This window comes from Chamaea fasciata, unplaced genomic scaffold (genome assembly GCF_029207755.1).
Source record: "Chamaea fasciata isolate MVZ Bird 193981 ecotype frontalis unplaced genomic scaffold, bChaFas1.0.hap1 SCAF_7, whole genome shotgun sequence".
NCBI classification, from domain to species: domain Eukaryota; kingdom Metazoa; phylum Chordata; class Aves; order Passeriformes; family Sylviidae; genus Chamaea; species Chamaea fasciata.
Genome location: NW_027094092.1, coordinates 39,579,273 through 39,601,254, shown reverse-complemented (window position 1 = coordinate 39,601,254; position 21,982 = coordinate 39,579,273). Strand labels below are relative to the sequence as shown.

The 21,982-nt window shown below is 53.0% G+C and overlaps 1 protein-coding gene across 2 annotated transcripts; it reads left to right on the top strand.

Moving 5' to 3' along the window:
* The first annotated feature begins 1,815 nt into the window (after nt 1-1,815).
* SYNDIG1L (synapse differentiation inducing 1 like) lies at nt 1,816-20,407 on the top strand. 2 transcript variants are annotated; one of them, XM_066188496.1, is made up of 4 exons: nt 1,816-1,957; nt 13,643-14,107; nt 15,358-15,495; nt 17,059-20,407. In XM_066188496.1, the coding sequence occupies exons 2-4, from the start codon at nt 13,679-13,681 to the stop codon at nt 17,215-17,217; spliced, it is 726 nt and encodes a 241-aa protein (XP_066044593.1). In that variant the 5' UTR covers nt 1,816-1,957; nt 13,643-13,678; the 3' UTR covers nt 17,218-20,407. The 2 variants fall into 2 exon arrangements, with proteins under 2 accessions (XP_066044593.1, XP_066044591.1); XM_066188494.1 differs by lacking the exon at nt 1,816-1,957 and adding an exon at nt 9,728-9,791.
* The last annotated feature ends 1,575 nt before the right edge of the window (nt 20,408-21,982 follow it).

Below are 21,982 nucleotides of genomic sequence, written 5' to 3'. Positions count from 1 at the left end.
ACATGTGCACAGCCAGAGCTTTACTTCACACGTGCTGGGACTTTGCTGCAGTTAGGGTCATCAGAGCTGAAGGAACCTCTATAATTCATCTGCTCTGTCCCTGTGTCCCAAGTCACATCCTGAGGTCGCTTCCAAAGTATTCTTCTAATCTGGATTGACAGACCTAGGGTGGCAGAGATGCAAAATTTCCTTTACTGCACCCTTAGCCCTTTCCTGTCTGTCCCACTGCCTAGGGACATGGGGACAACTATTTCCTTCTTAGATTCCTCTCAAGCTACGCTGGCTGTGTCTGGCCACAGGGACCTGTTTTCCCTGGAGATCACTCTGTTCATAGCAGCAGCCTTTGTGCTCTGGCTGACATCCTCAAAGACAGCTTCCCTGCTGAGGCCCCCAGTCTGGGGCTTGCATTCTGGACTCAAATCCTCCCCAGACCTTCTGGGGGTTGCCAACAGTGGGACACAGATATAACCCCCACAGAGGGAAAGATGGTCACCTGTCACAGCTTCTTTGGGGAACACATGCACTTCAGTCCTGTTGTTAGCCCACGTAATTCAGCCCTTTTAGCTTTGCAAAAGGGTGTCTCAGCTGCTACTGGAAAGATGTACAACTATCTGAGAGCTGGAGCAGAGGGGAGGCCACCCTGCCCATCTCCTTCCCCAGGCAGTGCCCCAGCCCCTCTGGTACTGGGACCTTGAGACCCAGTTGCCCTGGTACATAGCCCATCAGCTGTCAGTTCAGCTCCTGGAAGAAGCTGGGATATATTAGAGACAAGCCTGAACCTTCAGAAAGTCACGTTGTACTGTGAAGACACAGCGTAGTCCCAAGGGAGCCTCACTGTGGGCTGCAGAGGGTGACAGCTGGGTGGTATTGCTGGTGAACATGGGTGCCTGTGGGTCGCACCTGGGTCTGCCTGCCACGGGCTGCTCCTGGCAAAGCAGCACCGAGGATGGGTGAAGGCAGGCGGCTCTCTGCCGCTCAAGCAGGTCGCTGTGGCTAGACCAGGCTCCAGCCGCGTGTGTATCTGCCAACAATCGTCTCGGTGCTGGGTGGTCCTGAGGAGGGGAAAACTGTTGGGACATCTAGGGAGTTTAGGAATAGCAGGGCATCGGTGCAGGGCTCAGGGAGCTGCCGGAGCGTGAGGGAGCACCACCAGCTCCCCGGGACATTTGGGGGGGTGGGGGGGAATGGGCTCAGGAAGAACGGGCTGTTGGGGCTGTGGTGTTGACTCTTGCCGTGCTGGTGCAAACCCGGTTTACCTCCACTAATCGGGGTGATGCCCAGATGTATGGGGGGCAAATCAGACTGCCACCCTGGTCCTTACAGAGCAGGGCAGAAAAATACCTGACTGAGCCAGCAGACGAGCTGGCTGTCCCTGGGGTGCAGCCCCCACGCCGGGCTGCCTGTCCCCTCAGCACCGGCTCGGGCAGCGAGAAATCGCTTTTATCCTTTTCCTTTAAACTCTGCTCGCTGGCACCGGGTCTTTCCCTTGCTGGGGGAGTGGGAAGGGCTGTGCCCTGGGAAATGCAGCGATCCGAAGAGAAAGGAGAGAGTTTGTGCCGCGTTATCGGAAGCAGCAGCAGAAGCAGTCACGTCGGGCGCAGCGGCGCGGCTCCCCTAAGCCAGCCCTCGAGCCGCTGATCGCACCAGCGGGCGAGCGCGGCTCTGCGGGCGCGGAGGTGAAGCGCGGTCCGGCCGCAGCCGGAGCTCTGCGCCGCTCCCCGCCGGCACCGCGCGGTGCCTCTCCGCTGCCGCACCCCGGCACCGGCCGGGGCTCCGCCGCTCCCGCCGCTCCCCACGGCCGCGGCCGGGCCCGCCGCAGGGCCGCCGGGCGCCCACCCGGCCACAGGCCGCGGCGGGGCTGCCGAGCCGCTGCCGGCCGCCGTCATGCCAGCCGCCGCCTCTCCACTCCCGCCGCCCGTGCTCCAACTTGGCGGGTGAGCCCTTCTTCGACACGCAGGTAAGGACCCGCGTACAGCTCTCGGGTGGGGGCACCCCCGCCGGCACCCGGGCGGTCGGCGTTCCCGGGGGGTCCGGGAGCTCGTCCCCAGCGTCCCCAGGATGCTCCAGTGGGATGGCAGCACGTCCCCAGGGAAAGGCAGCCTCGCGCCGAGCTCGAGCTGGGGCCGGGGGGGCTGGGGGGGGGGGGTCAGAAAAAACACTGGGGGATGTACAGATGAAAGGGTACAACCTGGAGAAACCAGGACAATTTACCTCATCAGAGGCTCTGGGGTGGCCAAAATGTAAGGATTTCAACCAAAGTTTTGGAGGCCAGATATGTCGGGGCAATTGCCATGACATCTTGGACCCAGCCTGCCTTCGGGACTCCCTACCTGGGTGGCAGCTCAGCCGCCGACTGAAGTTTGGGGGTGGTTTTCCTTCTGAGAAGGCTCAGCAGCCGGCGGGAGCCACGCCACTGCCGGCCATGCCCGGGATGCAGCTGGTCAGGGCAACAGTCCGGGGACCTCGGTAGATACAGCTATGGACGGTGCCGTGACTTATGCCAACGACACAACTTCCCTGAGCAGCACCATCTCTGCATAGCCCTGAGGATGACCTCCCATTTTGTGTCTGGGGGAAGAAGGCACTCGTTCAGGAGTTTCAATGGGAAGCACTTTCCTACTCTACCCAGTGCCTGTTTATAATTCCTTCTCCAAAGCTGCTACGGGTTTCACAAGAGCCATGCTGCTGTCGCGAACCCATTTTACTGGGCTCCTTCCTTTGCTTCTGAAAAAGATAAATTCCCCTTTCATTTAGCTTGGATCTGCCACCAGTAAAAACCTTTTCCCCTGAGCTAGGTAGCACTAAATAAATACCAGGGAAAACCAGAGAAGTGGGGTTTGAGCCTGCCTGCCACGCGCAAGGAGAAAAATAGCTTTGGTCTCTGAGGGATAGTTGCTGGTTACTTTGTAGATTGTCAAGAGGAAAAATTACCCAAGCCAAAATGCAGTGACTGCATTTCTCTGGCAAAAGTTTCTTGTGTCATAAAAACAGCTGGCAGAGCTAAAGCTTTGGGGAGCTGAATCCACTTCACTTTGTCTCCCTGAGCCACCGTCAGAGGCAGGTAATAAACACCATTATTAAAGAATGAGTAATTTGCTGCAGCTCTAGCACGGTGAATTTGTACAGCAGATCTCTGCTTTTGCATGGTACCCAACTCCTTCCTGCCCTCAGCCCAGCCTGCAGACATCACCATCACTTGCAGAGAAGTGACCAAGCACTCAGAAAAAAACTGGGCATTAAAATCTTCCTCTACCACCTACAAGCTCCCTGGAGTAAGCCCCAAAAGGGCCAATCCTGCCCAGCCAAGGAGCTTATGGCAGAGCAGTCAGTGGGCCCCTGGCACGGGCATGGGCACTGCAGGCCATTTTGGTTTGTCTGCCCCACTCACAGCCCCTCTGCTTGTGTTGGGATGCGCTCACATCTTTCCAGGATCTTCTTGACTTCACTAGGTACCCCAGAACTCCGCCCTTTCTGCCCCCCCTTTTTCTGCCTATTTTTTTAAGTTCTGGACCTGAGGCTGGTAGGTACCACTGCAGGAGCTGAAACTCCATTACTGCTTTCAGGGTGGTAATTTCAAGCAATGTCTTCAGACAAAATTTCTCTATTTGTAGAGTTGGAGATGGGCAAATGATTGACTTTTCTGAGTGAAGGGCCAAGGCACGCCATTAGAGTGGAAAAAAAATCCGTTACAGGTTTCCTCCAAATTGTCCTTCTGTTGCTGTTTCTCTGTCAAGTGAAAAAGGCAACAAACCAAACACTTTGCTCAGCCTGAAAGGGAAGACTACAATGATCCCCAGTGTTTCTTGGGTGCATCACTTCAAACAGGTTCTTTTTGGAGTAAAACACTTCAGGTATATTTTGAAAACCAGAGCTGGTTGCAGAATTTGTCCCCAAGATATATGTCTGAAAGTTCAACAGCTGGTGTGAAAAATTGGCCCAAGGTACATCAGAGATTCAATGCCGTGTGTGAGAGCCACATTGATGCTGCTCCTGGGCTGTCCAGAGGTTTCTCTGCAAATGCGTCCTGCTCTCCATGACTTCCATGGTGGCACAAAAGGACAAGAGGGTGATGCTGAGGCTTGAACCCAGCAGGAACATGCTGGGAGGGAAACATCATGAGCAGAATGTCCTCACTCAGCCCACGTAGGACCAACAGTGCAGCCCACCCGGTGCACAGCTGCCTCTTTCAACACACTATGAGTCTGGATGGGTGCAACAAGCAAGCTGAATCCTGTCCCGGGGGGGTGGTGTCATGGGCTGGGAAGAGAAATGGGCCAGGAAGAAATGGAAAGCATTCATACAGCAAATGAAGGAGAAGTGCAGAGGATGCCTCAGCAAGGCGACTAGGCACGGTCATGGAAAAGAAAATGTGATATTATTTTGTAACAGCTGTTTCCATATTATATGGCAGAAAATTTTGCACTGTCCCCTGCATGATCCTGGAGTCTGATACTGTGGGATGAACAAGGGTTGTGGGATGGCTGGGGGCAGCTGCTGCCTTTCCTCGCATTATATTCCTGATGATAGAATAAACCAGTGTGAACTGCCCCTCCTCAAACTCAGAGGGCACATCTCCACTTGAGAATTCTTTGGCAATATGGAAGAGACTCTCAACATCTGGTTTGGATTGCACTTTTTGACCCAAGTAATAATTTTAACACCTTGAAGTTTGCCTGGGTCTGCAGATGTTTGCCAGATGGGAAGACAACAATCCACTTATTTGCTGGACCAGGAAATCATCTTACTGCTGATAAATACACACTGATTTTGGAAACTTAGGGTTTGGAAAAGGAAGCTAGAAAGGTGTCATCTCCACAACTTACATTCATTTTTGAAGAGAGAGCAGGTCACTGGCAGATGAATTAAACATCTGAACTACAGAGGAGCCTTGTGAATCCCCAGGAGAATCAGGACATAGTAAGCAAGGTGGAAGTAGCCCTGAGCCGAAGGCAGGGAGGCATGGATAAAGTAAACAGGGCAGTGGGGAAAGGAGGGTGCTGGATGCAGTAGCCTTCAGGGTGCTAATGAATCGTTTGAGTCCGGATATGTTCTGAACAGAGACAAATGAGCAGTCCTTAACAGATGCTTTACATTGCCAGCTTCAGTTGATAAGAGGGGGATTTTCAAGGAGGTATGAGGAGGGAGTTAGGTGCTGTAGCTAAGCTGCTGTATCAGCAAGCTACAGCTATGAAGGGGAGGACATCTTTCTGTGCCCCCAACAACTGCTGCCACCTTCAGTGCTATGTCCCTGTCCCCATTTTGGTCTCGGATGGTGTAAGTCTCTCACCCGGAAGAAAGCCAGGTCCCATCTGCCTGACCACTTCTGTGCTGGGTGCCAGGACATTCAAGGGAGATCATCCCTGGGATGCAGACCTGCAGATGGTCCCAGGCTGAGCTGCAGAGCCAAGGGGAGCACAGCTGGTCCTGGAGGGGAGCATGAGGCACAGGTCTGCTCCAGCACAGGGCATTGATGCTCTCAGAGTGGTCTCTGGGGAGGATGGGGTGCAGCGTCCCGTGACAACAGCAGCCATGAATGGCCTATGGGACTTCATGAGCAGGAGAAGAGCCTTGAAGTAGAGATGATGGGACTGGAGAAAAGGGTATGGGTAAAATTGCCTGCTTGGAGAAGAGCATGGAGCCATTTAGGATAACCACTGTGTTCAGTTCAATACTGGGTATAAATAGTGACAGAGAAAACCTGATGTGAAATTGAAGACTGTAGTCATTAGCAGAGGAAAATCAGCCATGAGCAAAATTACAATCTGCCAGCAAGAGCTTCTGTGCATCTTGCAGCAGCAGAGAGAATGTCTTGGTAGTAAACACATCTTGAGGGACCTGTGTGAGCAGTCCAGTGGGATGCTTGTCCCTGTGACCACTCCAAGAAAGGAGCCTGATCTTGGGTGAGGGATTGGACTGCCTCTGTCCTGGAAGCTTTGGAGCCCAGGTGTCAGTGAGTTTGGCTCTCAGTGGCTCTGTATACACGGATGTTTCTAAGTATGTTTTCTGCTTTGAGGGCAGGATGCCAATGCCCCTCTCTCCAGAGAGCACTCTTAGGGTAATTCCTTAGGGTGGTCCTGAGCTGAGGAAGAGAAGGTTGAAGCCCAGACCCAGTCTGAGCTCTTGTTTCTCTAGGACAGTGATATAGATGCTGTAGCAGGCAGGGGGGTTAGTCTCCCCTGACCCTGGACTGGTATTTTTTGGCTCAGATGAGAAGTGTGAGCCCAACAGCCTCCAAAGCTGTCTTCACTGGCTGATGCCTCAAAGGGCCGGAGATGCCGACAGTCTCAGGAGCAACCACACCTGGGAGTCACTGCCCTGACCTCCACTGCCTCCCTGCAACCCTGCTGGGTCCCCCCCCACCTCATATAGGAAACTGAAGAAGGCTTATTGTTGAGGGTGCTGCAGGGCTGCTGGTTGTTTGTGTGCAAACTCATCAGGAGTGCTTTAAGGCTGAAAGGACTGTCCCAGTGTGGCTGTTGGAGCCTTCAGAACTTGCCCATCTCTGATCCTGTCCTGGTCCACTTTCCTGGCCCAGTGCTGCCAGCCAGGTCACCCACTCTGCTCTGCCTCAGCTGGGCACCCCATGGCCACTCTGCTGCCTTCCAGCTCCGGGCCAGCCGCAGGAGCAGCCCCCCTGCACTGCCCGCTCTGCTCCCTGATCCCACGTACACAGGATAGCCTGCAGAAACTTCCGACAGCCACCTTATTTACTTGTTTGCGTCTTCTGCTCAAAAAAAGGGATGCCGAGAGAGTCCAAACCTGCTAATTATACACCTAGCCACCCACACCACCATGTGCTTTGTTTCCATCACCGTCCATGCTTCCTTCTTCCCGTATCGCCGGCTCCATGAGCCCGTGCCTGAGGGCCACAGCGAGGTGTATCCCGGCAAGCTCGGTGAGCTCAGACCCCGGGCCGACGCCGTGCTCACACTAGACGAGCCAACACCAAGCATGGGGTGTTGGGGCACAGTAGCCGCCCCAAGCGATTTAGACATACAGGCACCGGGCCCAGGCTTTGTCCGCGGGCGCCGTCCCGGCCCCGCGACGCTGAGGGTCGGAAGCGGTCGGGCCCCTCGGCCGGGGCTGTACGGGCAGTGCGGGGCTGTACGGGCAGTGCGGGGCTGTGCGGGCGGTGCGGGACTGTACGGGCGGTGCAGGGCTGTGTGGGCGGTGCGGGGCTGTGCGGGCGGTGCGGGACTGTACGGGCGGTGCGGGGCTGTACGGGCAGTGCGGGGCTGTGCGGGCGGTGCGGGGCTGTGCGGGCGGTGCGGGGCTGTGCGGGCGGTGCGGGGCTGTACGGGCGGTGCGGGGCTGTGCGGGCGGTGCGGGGCTGTGCGGGCGGTGCGGGGCTGTACGGGCGGTGCGGGGCTGTGCGGGCGGTGCGGGGCTGTACGGGCGGTGCGGGGCTGTGCGGGCGGTGCGGGGCTGTGCGGGCAATGCGGGGCTGTACGGGCGGTGTGGGACTGTACGGGCGGTGCGGGGCTGTACGGGCGGTGCGGGGCTGTACGGGCGGTGCGGGACTGTACGGGCGGTGCGGGGCTGTACGGGCGGTGCGGGGCTGTGCGGGCGGTGCGGGACTGTACGGGCGGTGCGGGGCTGTGCGGGCGGTGCGGGGCTGTGCGGGCAGTGCGGGGCTGTGCGGGCGGTGCGGGGCTGTACGGGCGGTGCGGGACTGTACGGGCGGTGCGGGGCTGTGCGGGCGGTGCGGGGCTGTGCGGGCGGTGCGGGGTTGTGCGGGAAGTGCGGGGCTGTGCGGGCGGAGCGGCGGGCGCTGCGCGGCGCGGCGGGGACACCTGGCGGCCGCCTGGCGAGCGCCGGACGCGGCCGAGGCGGGAACACGGCAGCCACGAACAGCCCGCCTGTGCGCAGCCTGTGTGCAGGCGCTCCCGGTGTGAAGCTGGGTGTTACGGGGATGCCTGCATGGAGGCGATGGAGTTTCCACTGCTCCCCTGTTGATGTGATGCGCACGGGCAGTGTGTCCAGATTACTGGCATCGGAACTGGGGACGGGGGGGACGGGAGCCCCAGCCCTGTAGAGCCCCTGGAAAGGCTTCTCCAAAACCAGCCCGCCTCTTCTCTGCCAGCCCCAGGGGTGGATTTGCTGCTTCCTACCATTAGGAGCAACACCTTAGTTCTGAGCATAGCTGGCTCAGAACACTGCCGCAGAGAAACATTTTTATCAGAGACAATAAAGACCCAATTTCCACCTGGAAATTGCCCAATTTGACTTGTGATCCTTGAAAAGCAGCCCATCGCATCCCAATTCTCAGAGCAATTTAATCTCTGTTGGAGCCAGCAGCCCTTTGGTACTGGTTTTCCACCTGTCAGGAGATCAGAAAAAGCATTTTATTCACTCCTTTCCAGCTCTATCAAACCAGCTGCATCAAAGGTGTGAATCAGGTTCTCTACATCACAAATGCCTCAGCTATCCTCCCTCTAATCCAAGTCCACAGGCTTTGTGTCGCCTTTTTCCTTCCCTCCTGGTCCTCACTAACTCTTTCCCCTACAGCAGCTTCATAGTCCTTTCCTTTTCCATGTCAGTGGCCAGGGTCCAGCTCTCTGTCTGGCTCAGATGTCACTTTGCTTCCCCTGCCCCATGCTTCTTGCCCACCATTTCCCTTCCCACTGCTGTCCCTACTGTGCTCTTTTGTTTCCCTGGGTACCATCTCTGCCAGCCCCATTGGCCCCGTCATGTCTCACCACCTTTCCCTCCTGCCCCACACTGAGACCTGCCTCCCCAACATCACCCCTCTGACCTTTCCAGCCCCTAGGCCACCTCACCTGATGCTCGTGCCACAGCAACCTTTCCCAGGACTGGTGAAGGCTTTGTTACACCCCAGGGATAAACAGCCCCTCTATCTGCATGCTGGTGCTGTGCCCAAGACAGCAGCAGTGGTGTCAGATGAGCACCAATGGGAGGGCTTCAGTGTTGGCTGGAGCAAAACTGCTTTCTGCAATCATGTCTGTGGGGCTGATGAAAGCACTTCCTTCTCCCCCTGAGCTGTGGTTCACCCTGCAGGGCTCAGGGCTGAGACATGCCAGGTATCCATGCTGCTGCACCGGCTCTTATGGCTGAGAGAGGGTTTGGTCCACGCCTGCCAGACACATTGTCCATGAGCTTTCACAGCCCTTCCTTCACCTCCCTTTCCAAAATGACAACTGCCTAGGCGATTCTGTGCCTTTGCTTCTCAACAGCCTTTGTGAGATGGTTTTCTCTTGGGCAGAATCACAAGCTTGGATGCCCAGAGGCAGAGGTACTGTGCCCTGACTGGACCTGGGCCTCTGCATAAAAGATCCAAAGCACCTCCTGATAGCTTCTAGGAAGGTCTGGACTCAGGGACAGATGCTCAACAAATCTCCTATGCTTTCCTCTTTCATCAGGAGTGGGCCCACATCTGTCCTATGGCAGCTGTACATGGCCATGGTGCTGCTTAACATCAGCTGGATCAGGAGCAGGCATTCACACTGTCCCCTGCTGTCAGACCAGCCAGGACACGGCAGTGCAGCAAGACACCAGTACCTGAGGGCACCGACCTCTCCTGGTTCTGTCCTGAAGGGGAAAGCCTTCAGCCAGGGTGGGCTAACCTGCTCACTCTGGAGTCTCGGGACATGCACCACAGCCACAACCTGCTAATGAGCCCGGGAAGCAAGACAGAGTGTTTGCTTGACAGAGCAATTAAATGATGATTGATTCCTGGAACAGCTACTTAATTCGTCATTTACTGGCTTATCATAGCCGGCATCTGTGCCAAGGGTCCCTCTGAGAACTGCCTCAGGGGATGTGGTGGGGAGGTGAGATGTGTGAAATTTGCTACCTCTTTATTTTCATGCCTTATTTTGGCTCATTTTACCCAGTACTTGCCTTAAGAAGCTGAGAGTACACAACACAGTTGTGCATTTCCCACTCTGCTGGGAACTGCTGGAACCGGGCTGGGGAGTGTGGGGGCCCCGCTCAGCCGGCTGGTTCCAGGAGCAGCCGTGCACAGGGGGAGGCAGTTCGGTAGGGAGCCAGCAGCTGTCAGGCAGCAGCAGAGCTGCAGCAATGGTTCAACTCAACTAGGGCACCGCAGTCTGCCTCTTCCCAGGTGTGCCCAAGTTGTGCATGTATGCTTGTATGTGCACGCCCTCCCTGTGCACCCAGCAGCACGTCTGTGTGTGTGCATCCTTCCCATCCATCTAGCAGCATCTCACCACCATTACCTGTTGCCAGTACAGCCCAGACGAGCCCCATGGGGCTGATGGATATGCACACTACCCAGTCTTGCTGGTAATCAGGACAGCGAATGGCCACTCTTTGACAATTTTGTCTTTTACTGCTTTCTTGCCTTAATCTTTTGACTTCATTCCTCTTTCCCCAGCCTTGGTTATTAAGAGGCTTTCTTTATTATCAGGCTTATTTTATTACTAGGCTTCCTTTTTTAAGTCCCTGAGTGGCTAAATTCCCTGTAGGATTCAGATAACCCAAATGGGGCTTGGGGACAACTGCAGGGCTGGTTGACTCTCTCCTTCCCTGTGCATGTGCGTGCAGGGCTGATCCTCACCCTCTCTGCCATTCCCTCTCTAATGTCATCTCTTGATGATGGCTTGGTGGCCCTTGTCTCCACCTGCAATCCCAGACCATTCAGTACATGGTCTCTACGTGATGTGCTGATCTTGGTGACTGAGGCATGGGAAGCATCTCTAATCCCTCTGGTACTGGGACTCTTTCACATCTTCACCATTACTGGAGAGGAGGGTTTCAGCCTGGCTGCTTTCCAGCAGGGCTGAGCACACTGCTGTAAGCATGTTGTGACACTGGCCCTCATTGTGCCCTCCTTACTGCTGACAAATTCCAGGACTGGGCATGAAGCCTGCAGTTGGTGGCTCCTTTGCTTATTTATTGGAAGCACTGTGAGAATTTCTTCTGCATTTTTCCCCTTGTCCCTACAGTCTCACACTGAGACCATCAGTCCCAACTCCCAAGAGTGGAAGGCTGCAAGGAAAAGAGACTTTAGTACAGGTTAATTTTTTATAATTTCAGAGGCTATAGGACTAGCACAGGCTAAATCCTTCTAGCTGTAGCCCAGCCCTATCCATACTTTGTGCAAGAGCGCCAAGATCCTGGCTCTGCTCTAAGGACAGCTCCAGGACACTTTGAGGGACCCAGAGAGGTTTGAGCACACCCCACTTCCCTGGGATGAAGCCTCAACCCTGCCCAGCCCACATTCACAGATTTTCCCATGCTTCAGGAGTTTTTCCAAGTGATTCTTTTGCTACCCACACTATTACTCTTCCAAGGTATGTTCACCCTAGGATGTTTGCTGCCTGCAAGCCCTCACTGCCTTTTCCCCACAGCCCAGGTCAGTGAGACATCTCCCACCAGCCCTTCTGGCATCCTTTGGGACTCAACAGCATCCATGTTCAGCAGCAGTCCAGCTGCATAGACGTGCTCTTCCCACACTGGTTCCCTGGCACCTCCCAAACTGCCTTTTAGGTTTCCAATTCCCCCCAGCTCTTTTCCCTTCTTTCCCCCTCCCACGCTCTGTTTCCCAGCACTTGCTGCTGTGAATGTATGGCTTTTCTGTGCAGCTCTGCTCCTTCTCCAACCTGTTGCTGAGGACCCAAAGTGAGAAGCACAGCAACTTCCACACAGACAGCACCTGCTGCCCAGTGGCCAGCAGCCTGCCCACAGTCTGTCTGCTGGTGTTTCCCAACACATTTGGAACTGACTCCCTTCAGCAGTTCTCAGCAAGATCCTATTCCTTCCTTTCCCAGCTTGCTGCCAGAATCATTTCTGTACTAAAACTTCAATTTTCTCTCCCTAGCACTGGGCTCCTGCTTTGGCTGCTGCTCTCAAATGACACTTGGTGACTGGTCTCTCCTTAGTGTTTTCTTAAAAATTAGGTTATTTTATTAGCAATCTAATTTGCATGGTAAGGTAAGCAAAGAAGAGGATCGTGGTTTCCTGAAAACTGGGATGTAGCTTTGAGCTTCTCTGTGTCCATGCAGAAAATAAAACCATCTTTGCTACAAATATGCATCTCCCTTAAATATTTTGAAAATACTTAATGGCCATCTGCTGCATGAGCCATTTCCGGCTTTATAAGTAGAGGTGGGAGACTGCAGAAGGCAGGGAATGGTTTTGGGAAGGGAGAAGTGAAGGGCATTCACCAAAATGCACAGTGTTTTAGCAGCATGAGAGGGCTTTTGAACAGTTCCATTTTCCTGAGTGGATTTCCAAAATGTGATGACCACTGCCCAAACAAAGCCAATGGACAGGTCCATTTAAAACCATGCACAGCTCCCAAACCTGCATGACGTGGTAGAGTTTGGCCAAGAAAACAGGACCACTTGGGTTTTTCACTTTCTAAAGTCTTCAGTTTCTCTATTTATATTTCCTTCTTGAGATTTAAAGCCAAGGTGATGTGCTTTTTATCAGAAAACCTAGTGCACCTCAGGGATTCCTACAGCTGGAGGATTCCTACAGCATCCTGCAGAGGAGTCAGTGATCGAGGTCTCTTAGGAGGAAAGGAACACTTGAGGTTGCAAGGCAAAAAGGTGGCATGGTCTGGGAGCTGGGAAAATGCTAAAGAGAGTAAAACCTGGGGCTCAGGTAGTGAAGAGTGCAAAGTAATTGTTTCTCCTGAGAATGCTGATATTTCACTGTACTTTTTCTTTGTTCAGGGTGGGTGGGGAAGCCAAATGCTCATCTGAAGGAAAGGGGTGGAAGTATTTCATCTGAGAAATTTTCATGGGGAAGAAAAAATGAGAGCAGTACAAGGTCTCAGCACTCTGAAATGGAGGAAGGGAGAGGGAGGTGAATTTCCCTGAGGAAGAAACCCATGTTGACATTTGTAGCTGAGGATCTCATTTAGACTCAGCAGTTTCTGAAGCTGGTGGCCCAGAGCCAAGGCTGGCTGGCTGCTGCTGTATCCAGGGGTGGAGCTGGTTTAAACAGCACTTTGATGTGATGGATCATTTACTTAAAATGTCACCGTTTGAAAATGGACTAAACCCCATGGAGTTTCCCCTTTAATATCTATATCTTTCTGTTCCTCCTCACAGCTGGCTGTGCACCCAACACTCCCACCCCAACCTAAACACAACCTCCATGTCCTCACAGGACCCCCCTGGCTTCTCTTGGTGGCTCACTGCACTTGCCTCAGCCCCAGCTGAGCCTTGGATGAGTCCTAGAGACTGTCCCATGCACTGAAAGCCAGTTAGGTGTATGTGTAATGTCCAGAGGGATACAATTCACCATGGGAAGTCAGGGAGGCTCCTTGAGTGATTGTCAGTCTCTTATCTACTTCTGTGCTGTCAGTCTTTGTCACAGCACACATTATGAAAAGATTCTGTAGGTCCTTTCCTCTCAGGCTGCACATGGCCAACTTAAGATGCATTATAGATATAGCAAGTCCTCATGTTAATCCAGCCTGAATCAGATAACCTTACTGCAGGACTGCATCCTTATCTTGCTAGCACCTGGGGAGATAGCATTCAAGCTGTGCAGAGGAGGAGAGGGGTCTTGTTTTCTCCAGTCTTGCCAAATTTTTCTGTTCCCACTAGCCTCTCGACATCGGCTGTGCATGGGTGAGAGGCTTTTCTGCTCCCCCACCTTGCTGAAATAACAGCCTACTCCCTCCCACCCCCCTCTTCTCCTGCAGGATCTCCCCACCACCAGCAGCAGCACTGCCGGCAGCATGGAAAGCGTGCGTGAGCTCCAAAACCCGCTCTTGGCCAAGTCCAATGGCCACCTTCACAGCAGCTATTCTTACCACCAGCATCACAGCCAGGACTACCCCGGTCATCGCTGCCAAGGGAAACTGTATTCCTACATATTCCAAAACACTGGTGGTGCCAGGACTCACCAGCTGCTGGATGCCAGTTCCCTGCAGCTGGCTGTTGAAGCTTTGTATGGCCCCAGTTTCATCCTTGTGAAGGATGAGACTGCTCTCAAGGCCAAGGACAGCAAGATGGAAAGCTGCGAGACCACTTTTACAGAAAGCAAAGAATCTCCATCTGAAGCTCCTGAAGGGCATGAGGCGCAAGGGTCCTGCCTGGTAGAGAGTGACATCCGCATCCAAACTGTTTCCTATGAGGTGGAGGAAGAGGAGCTCCAGGAGTATGAGGTGAGCTTGGACAGGTGGGATAGCCCTAAACTCCTGTGGTCATTCTTTCTGAACATTGGCTCAAATTCATGATAATTTATTCTCCCTTCTTTAGCCAGAACTCCCCCCGCAATATTTCCATCTCCTGCCTCACCAGCCTCCCTGTGCACCCAGTATTTCTTCTTTCTCCTTATTATTTCTGCTCCTTTTTCCTCACTGCTAACCTCAGAAGAAGGTCAGCTTCCCTAAGAGCAGCCTGGCTGCCTGCTGCTGGGAGCAAAAGGGAGGTGGGTCTCTGCGGGACCCTTGGGAAATGGGAATGCTCTGACAAGGGCAGCCTGCCACTGCTGTGGCACTCGAGCTAAAGAGAAACAGCAATTCTTGCATAACATCAAAATTCACATGTGTGACGGCAGCAGCTTTATATATATAAAAGAGAAAGTTTTATATATATAAAGACAGGATGAATCCTGCACAGGAAGAATGAGAGCTGACAAAGCAGCCTCGTTGCTGTGCTGTGCCACACTATGGTTTGAGCAGTGGTGCCAAGGCTGGCAAACATCATCCAGGATCTTGAGAGGTGGGAGAGGGTCCCAGAGCTCACTGGAGCTGGTGCCTGATGACTCAGCACCGCTCTGCTTGTTTTGGTGTTGGTGATGTAGCCTGATCAGATGGCAGCAGGGATGTCCCCACCTCTGTGTCCCTTCCCCACCAAGACACATCACTTGCAGGGTAGTCTGAGGCTGGCCCAGTGGTGCCCAAAGGCCAGAGGGCTCACCACAGCCACTGAGCAGTGACTCACTAAGGGGACAGGGCATGCTACCCCTGCAATGTAGGCTCCACTTTAAATGCATTCCCTCACTTCCTAAATTAGTCTAGCAGGATATTGATCTCCTAGGCTCTAATGGGGATAAGTCACTTTGTTTAAGTTTGTTTAAGCTGACAAACAGTCAGTTCTGCCAAAGCTGAAGATATTTCAGTTTAAGACTCTCTCTAATGCAGGGAAATCCCAGACCCCCAGCATTTGCTCTGGCAGGAAGCCGAGAATCCACTTCACTCTTGAATTTGCTGAACTACGTTGTTCCTCATCCAACCATGCTGAAGAGTCTAAAATATTTTTGAAATTTACTCCTTGAATTTGCCAGTGGGAATTGTATGAGAATATGTGACAGGATCGGGCGAGAGTGGGAGCTGGGAGGCGAGGTGCTGAGATGCAGCCTGCAGAGTGGCACGGGGAGGTGGGCATGTGCTGAATCCATCTGGTTTTGCAGAGTGACTCCTCCAGTGACAGCGAAAGCGAGGATCATTTCCTCATGCTTCCCCCGCGGGACCACTTGGGCTTAGCCCTTTTCTCCATGCTGTGTTGCTTCTGGCCCCTGGGGATTGCTGCCTTCTACTTCTCCCAAGGGGTAAGGAATCTCTTTGCTTGCCTACATGTGCCAAGTGCTAAAGCAAGGGCCCTGAAAACCATAGGTGGCCCGTGGAGGTGACCAACACGTTTCTGAATGTAATCATCTCTGTGCCATGGCCATAACTCTGAAGGTTGAGACAAAGGGTACTCCTGGATGTCTCCACGGTTGTGGGGTTGGAACCCCTCCAGTTCTGGTGTGGGTTAGTGGAGGTCAGTGCTGCATACTTATCTTTGCTTTTTCTTTGGGTTTTCTGGCTGTTATTTCTCTTGGCCCCTTGCCCAGCTTCTCACCCTCCAGCCAGGTCCAGGAAAATGGCATTTTCCCACCTGTCCTCCCATTCTTCAGTAATGCAAAGTTCTACACCATGACCCAGACTGAGGCAGCTCAGGAGCCAGGCTGCTCTGGAGGCTGGACACAAAGGGGAGCTTGGTGTCCATATCACACTACAGCTCCTCTCTTGCACTTATTTCTGATGCACATTGGTTAACCTGTGGGAGCTCAGAGGAGTTGCTGCATCCTTGAGGGCTTAGCCCAGAGTCTGGGCTCACTTAACATCGCTGTTGACCCAGAATAATTCATGCAGAGCCAGGGGATTTACTCCACATTTGCATAGATGCTGCTGTACCAAGAATAGATGGGGGGAGGCATTAAGAAGCTAAATCAAGAGGATAGGAACAGAAGTGGAAAAATATATTACATGAGTGCCTGGCACAGAGTTGGTGAGAGGCAGGAGAAGCATTAATTGATTAGGATCCAAAGGAACAGCTGATTTCACATTTTTCCATGTATTACAAAATAGCACAGTGCACTCTCCACATGATGATGTAGGTGGGGCAGTTTATATCTAGCTCCATGTTCTATAACTACCCCCTTTGTTCACTCACTGAGGCAAGGACTGTATCTTTGCTTGGTGTCTTTGTACATTGAGTGCATTGATGCTCACCTGGCAACTTGAACTCAAGTAGTGGGTAATAATTAGAGCAGCTTGGAATATGCCCTGAGCACTCATAGAAGCTGGAAGTTGCCGTCCTTCTCCAAAGAGATGGGGATCTGTCTCCACAGCTGGTTTCATCAGCCCTTCAACAGCAAATAGGCTTCAGCTGAAAACCCCCCTGCAGGAAAAATCAAGTGGCAGCACAGCTGGACCAACAGACCATGCCATCAAGAGTCAGCTCCCTGAGCCTAGGCAGTTCTTGTTACATGTCTGTATAGGGTGCACTGGTATCTGGTCAGTACCACACAGCCATCACCCCATGCACAGAGGTCTTACAAGGGTCCAGCCACCCACTCACAGCTCTGGCTCTGTGCCCAGGTGGGTGCTTACAGACAAGTAGCTGAAGCCCATGCTTCCCTTGGAGGCAAAATCCACGGGGAAATGTGTGCAAGCGGCACTGCTGTTCTGAGCCCTCCCAGACTGACAGACACCTTGCTGTCTGTTCCCAGCCTCCATGGGCTGCAGTGGCCAGACAAAAAGCACTGGCTCAGTAATGAAACAACTGCATGCTGGTTAAAGGCCAGGTTGGTACAGCTGTGAGCAACAAGCATTTCTTCTCCTTTCAGACCAGCAAGGCTGTCTCCAAAGGAGATTTTCATCTGGCCAGTTCAGCTTCCCGCCGAGCTCTCTTCCTTGCCGCGCTCTCCATAACCATTGGCACAGGAGTGTACATCGGGGTGGTGGTAGCACTGATTGCTTATCTCTCAAAAGGAGGCCACGTGTAGCTGCCACCTGCATGTCACTGCCATCCTTGGCCACTGACCCTTCTGGGATTGAGCTTTCCTGCGGAGCACAGAGCACCAGTGCCTGCAAGGGCTGCTTGCACAGCAGGGCCCCAGCATGGATGTCCTGTGCAGGTTTCTTCCTCTTTCAGACAAACAGTAGACCCTGTTCTCCCTGAGGCTGTGGCATGCGACCATCTAGCAACAGGGAACTGAGCACCAGCCTGGATGCTGGGACAAGGAGGAGCACGTTTGCCTGGTGGAAGATGTGCAGAAGAGAAACCACACACTGCTGCTGGGCTGGTGCAACCACCCCAATCTGGGGCTACAGCTTCCCTTCTCAGCCCTGCAGCTGGGAGATCTGTCACTTGCCCAGGCCTGGCCCATGAAAGGTACACACAGGGAGAAGAGGGGATATGGTGCCAGGGAGTGACTGCTGCTTCTTCTGGGAGGCCAGAGTCCTGGTGGGGTCTCCAGACTTCTGTGATGGGGACATTCTCACTTCAGTGCCGTGGGGTGGCCTGACCCCTCAGCTGCAATGGAGTAGGAGGACAGCATGGACAAGACCAAGAGGCATACTCTCTGCATGCCTCTGCAGACAAACCCCTGATCCACAGGAGAACATCCCAGTTGCTGGTTTATCCCAAATCAGAAACAAGGAGAAAGGCAGGCTGGTGGTTGAATACCATCTCTCCCATTGTTAGTGCAAGCTGGTAAAGACAGCAAGGTTTTCTCTGTGTTAATAGTGACTGCCATGATGATCCCAAGTCAGAGGCCTCATAAGGTTGCCATCTCAGAGTGCTGGACTCTCAGAAGATTTGTAATGGAAATCTCTACCTAAGAAGTGTCCTGGGAGGGGTGCTGGCCTGAAGGATTCCACTCCTTGTACTAGGTCAGGGCCCTACACACAAAGAGGGATGGAAAGAAAAGACTGACAAAACCTGCAGAATCTGGGGTGGGAGTGCTGTTTGTGAGGGGACGAGATCCAGAGAAGGAAGAGACATGGAAGGAGCCCGAGACACAGGGTGACCTCAACACGCTCCTTCCCATGCCTTGGAGAGAGGTATCTCCATCCATCCATCCATCCATCCATCCATCCATCCATCCATCCATCCATCCATCCATCCGCCTCTAGTAACAAGGAAATACCAAGCACACCCCCCATACATCTTACTTTTGCTTATTTGTATATTGTCAGCAACACATTAAATGCTTCTGAGGTGGGTATGAAGGCAGTAGTTGCCCCAAAGGGCTGGTGTTAAGAAGCCATGCCTCACCCACCACTCTCCAGCATCCGCCTTTGACCATCCCTCCTCTCTCTGGGTCCCCTGTTGCCTCTTTTCCCCATGTGCAGGAGACTGCAGGCAGACTCTGGGCATCCCTCACCCCCTTCCCAGAGTTTCTGGGCAGGCTGCAGCCAGCTTTACAAGAGATGCAGCATGTTCCTCCAGCTGGGTGCCATTCAAGTGTACATTTCATCCTAAAGAAGCATGTTAATGTCTGCGATTGCCATTGTACTTGAGCCATAAAAGAGAGAAGCGCATCAGAGATCTGTACAGAAGCTGGTCTGAAAGTTCCCATTATGTTTTTTAACATGGAAGAACTAATAAAAAAAGCAGGAGAAAAGACTCTGTTTATAATAATGTGGAGCTGGCTATCAAAGAGGTGAACTTCACAAGAGTGCCACACTCACTTAAACCTGGAGGTGTTTATGCTGTTCCTGAAGGAAGTTATAATCTAGCTGGTGTCCGGGTATCTTGGAGGGAGATGTATTTCAGTATAGATCACAGTGGGCAAATACCACTGAGAACAGGATGGTGGTGTAGGCTTTTTTCCCCTGTGTAGCTGGACAAGAATTGGGGGCAGAGACCGGAGCATCTGTGTGTAGTAGAAGCCTAAAATCTGCTTGAAGAGGGGCAGAAGAACACAAACATCAGGAGGAAATAAGCAGATCTTGCTTCTGATGGTGGAAAGAGAGACAGAATTTGCAGGGAAGGGCTGGCATGTCCAAAAGAGATGAGGTGGCTATAGAGAAGAGTAATAAGGGGCAGACTCACCTGGCACCCATGTGATGGTTTTCATTCCCCTCTCCTGCATATCCTCAGCCTTCTTGGATGTCCATCCCTCCAAATAACCCAGTAAGAGCATTATTTCAGGAGAGGGGACATCTGTGGGTGCATCTGCAGCAGGGATGACCAGTCCTACCATACCCCAGATCAGTGCTGTCCTAGCTAAAACCCTTGTCATCTCTCCCCTTCAAGTACCCCAGAATCAGCAGGGGTGGCAGGTCCAGACAAAATTATTTGGGCAGCCAGACCACAATCTACAATAAGATGCAGCCTTTGCTTCTGAATGTGTAATTCTTCCAGCTGGTTCCCTCCAGGGGCTTCCAAGGGTGGGGGGGTCCAGCAGTCTTCAGCCCACTTCCCATGGGCATTCCATCCCTCTGAACCCCAAACTGCTTCTTTGTCTTTTTTTAATTGGAGATGCATGGGGAAGGAGCAGGCTAAAGGGCCAGCAGAATCAGAGTCTTTTCTGCTAATAGCCTGAATCTCCGATGAACTTGTCAAAGCGGGGGAGAAGGGGCTGTGCCAGAGCATCCCTAAGGGTGGCATTATGCAAATGGAGAAATTAGTTGAAACAGCCTGAAGGGAAACGTGGAAATTGAAATCCGAGGAGGAGCATGATCACTGCTAAATAACTCATTAAAGACTCACAGTGTCCGCTGTAGCTGCCTAAGCAGAAGGGAAGGAAGCAAAAAAGCAACAAGACACAGCAGTCAGGGAAGGTTCAAGCTCCAGAAATTTGATTGAGCTTTAAAAAAAAAAAAAAAAAAAGTTAACTAACCTCTACCAGTGAGTGTGGAAGAAGTGACTTTTCACCCCTTTCCTCCTGTCCTCCCAGAGAAGGGGTCCCTCTCCCAACCAGGACCCTCAGCAGCAGAGCTCTGCAATGGTCCAGATCCCCGAGGGGATACTCAGAAATTTGGGAGGAAGGAGGAATAGCCTCAAGTTCTGGCCTGGCAACATGTCTAGCCCAGAAAGGAGAAGAAATGGAGGTAGCCTGGCAGGTAATTGCTGTGGGAGGTGATGTGAAGGGCAGAAAGTGCAAAGATGATCTTTGTCTGTGTAGAGGGGCGGTAATGAAGTGAGATCTCTGGTGGCTGATGAGGGAGGCTTTGGAGGTTCTCTGAGATGGGGATGGAGGAGGGTTGGTAAAACAGTGATGTCCTATAACCACAACCTCCTGTCCTTCTCTGCATCCCAGAGCTTTCTAAAAAATAACTGCAAGTGGTACTGAACAGTTCCATGACATAGCAGAACAACTCCCTCTTCTCCATTCATGATTAGGACATCTGTTTGTAACCAAGTTCCCTATCAGATGGCTGCAGGTGCCTGATTCCTGTGAACACATGTACTGTCCGGCACTCTCAGCACAGGCACCTCACCCCTGGCCTCAGCAACCCTGTACCATCGCCCTTCTGCCCTGCTCCCCAAATGCCCATGCCCTGGCTCAGTTGCCCCACCAGCCTTCATCCTAAACCAGTGACATTGAGAAGCAGACACACACAGTCACCAGAAAGCCCATTCCCTGCCCCCTTCCCCAAATCTCTGCACAAACAAAACACCCCTCTCCCGTTTCACATGCTCTGTGGCCTTTGGCTTGCCAGAAGTGCCATGACCAGGTGTTCCAGATGCCCTCCTTGCTGTGAGGACAAGGACTTGGGGACCAAGCCAGTCCCACTCCATGAACTGGCTGAACATCGGCCTCAATTCCTCCCCTGCCTTGGAGATGCTCCTTGCTCAGCCGGGAGCTCAGAGCAGCACTGTCTGAGGTGTGTGGGGATTTGGTTTCTTTTCACAGCAGTGGAAAACACACCTTCCAGCTTGAGCTCCTTTTGTAACCTCCACAGCATCAAGGTGAGTACTTCCTTTGGGCCTTTCTCTTCAGAAGCAGCTAGGGACAGGCTGGATAGAGCCTGTGCCAAAGGCAGAGGTGGCCTTTGAATCCTACCTCCTTCTGGGATACAGCCAGGAAGAAAGCTGCTGAGGCAAAAAAGCACCAGCACTTCAGCACAGATCGGAGCAATCAATACATCTGAGCTGTCACCTGCTCTGCTGCTACTGCTCGCCCCTCAGCAAGTGCTGTGGTGTGCCAAAACCGTCTCACTGGCTACAAATAGGACCTGGGAAGTAGTGATGGGGGAAGCTGGCATGTGGCCATGCTGGATCTCACTCTTCTTCCCACAGGGATGAGGTGAGAGAACAGCAAATGGGGAAAGAAACTGGTGTGGTTTGTGGGGGACTCAGAACCCCTGTGGGACACTGTCCCCAGCCAATGGGATCCACGAGGACACTGGTCCTCCCACACACCCCCAGCCAACCTGCCCTTCTTTGGGGTCAGCCCCAGGGTGCGTGATGTGGAAACCACCAGAGCACAATATGGGGTGTCCTTCCTGCTGCAGTCCCGGCACCCTCACTCCCTGGGAGGACAAAGCCCCTTGCAGAGGCAAAGCCACCATCTGCTCTTCTCACCAGCACCCATCAGGGGGGTGGGATTGCAACCATGCTGGTGGAGCAGAAATGCCTTTATTTCACCTCCTCATCTGGAGGATGGTGAGAAAAGAGACACGGGGAAATAAAAGCAGAGTGAGTCCTTTGGCTCACTTAATAACATAGTGAGTGTTTTTCCTTCACAGTAATGCAGTAACGAAGCAGCTAATTATCTGAGACAGGGCAAATTTTTATTTCTGTCAAAAAACAACAAC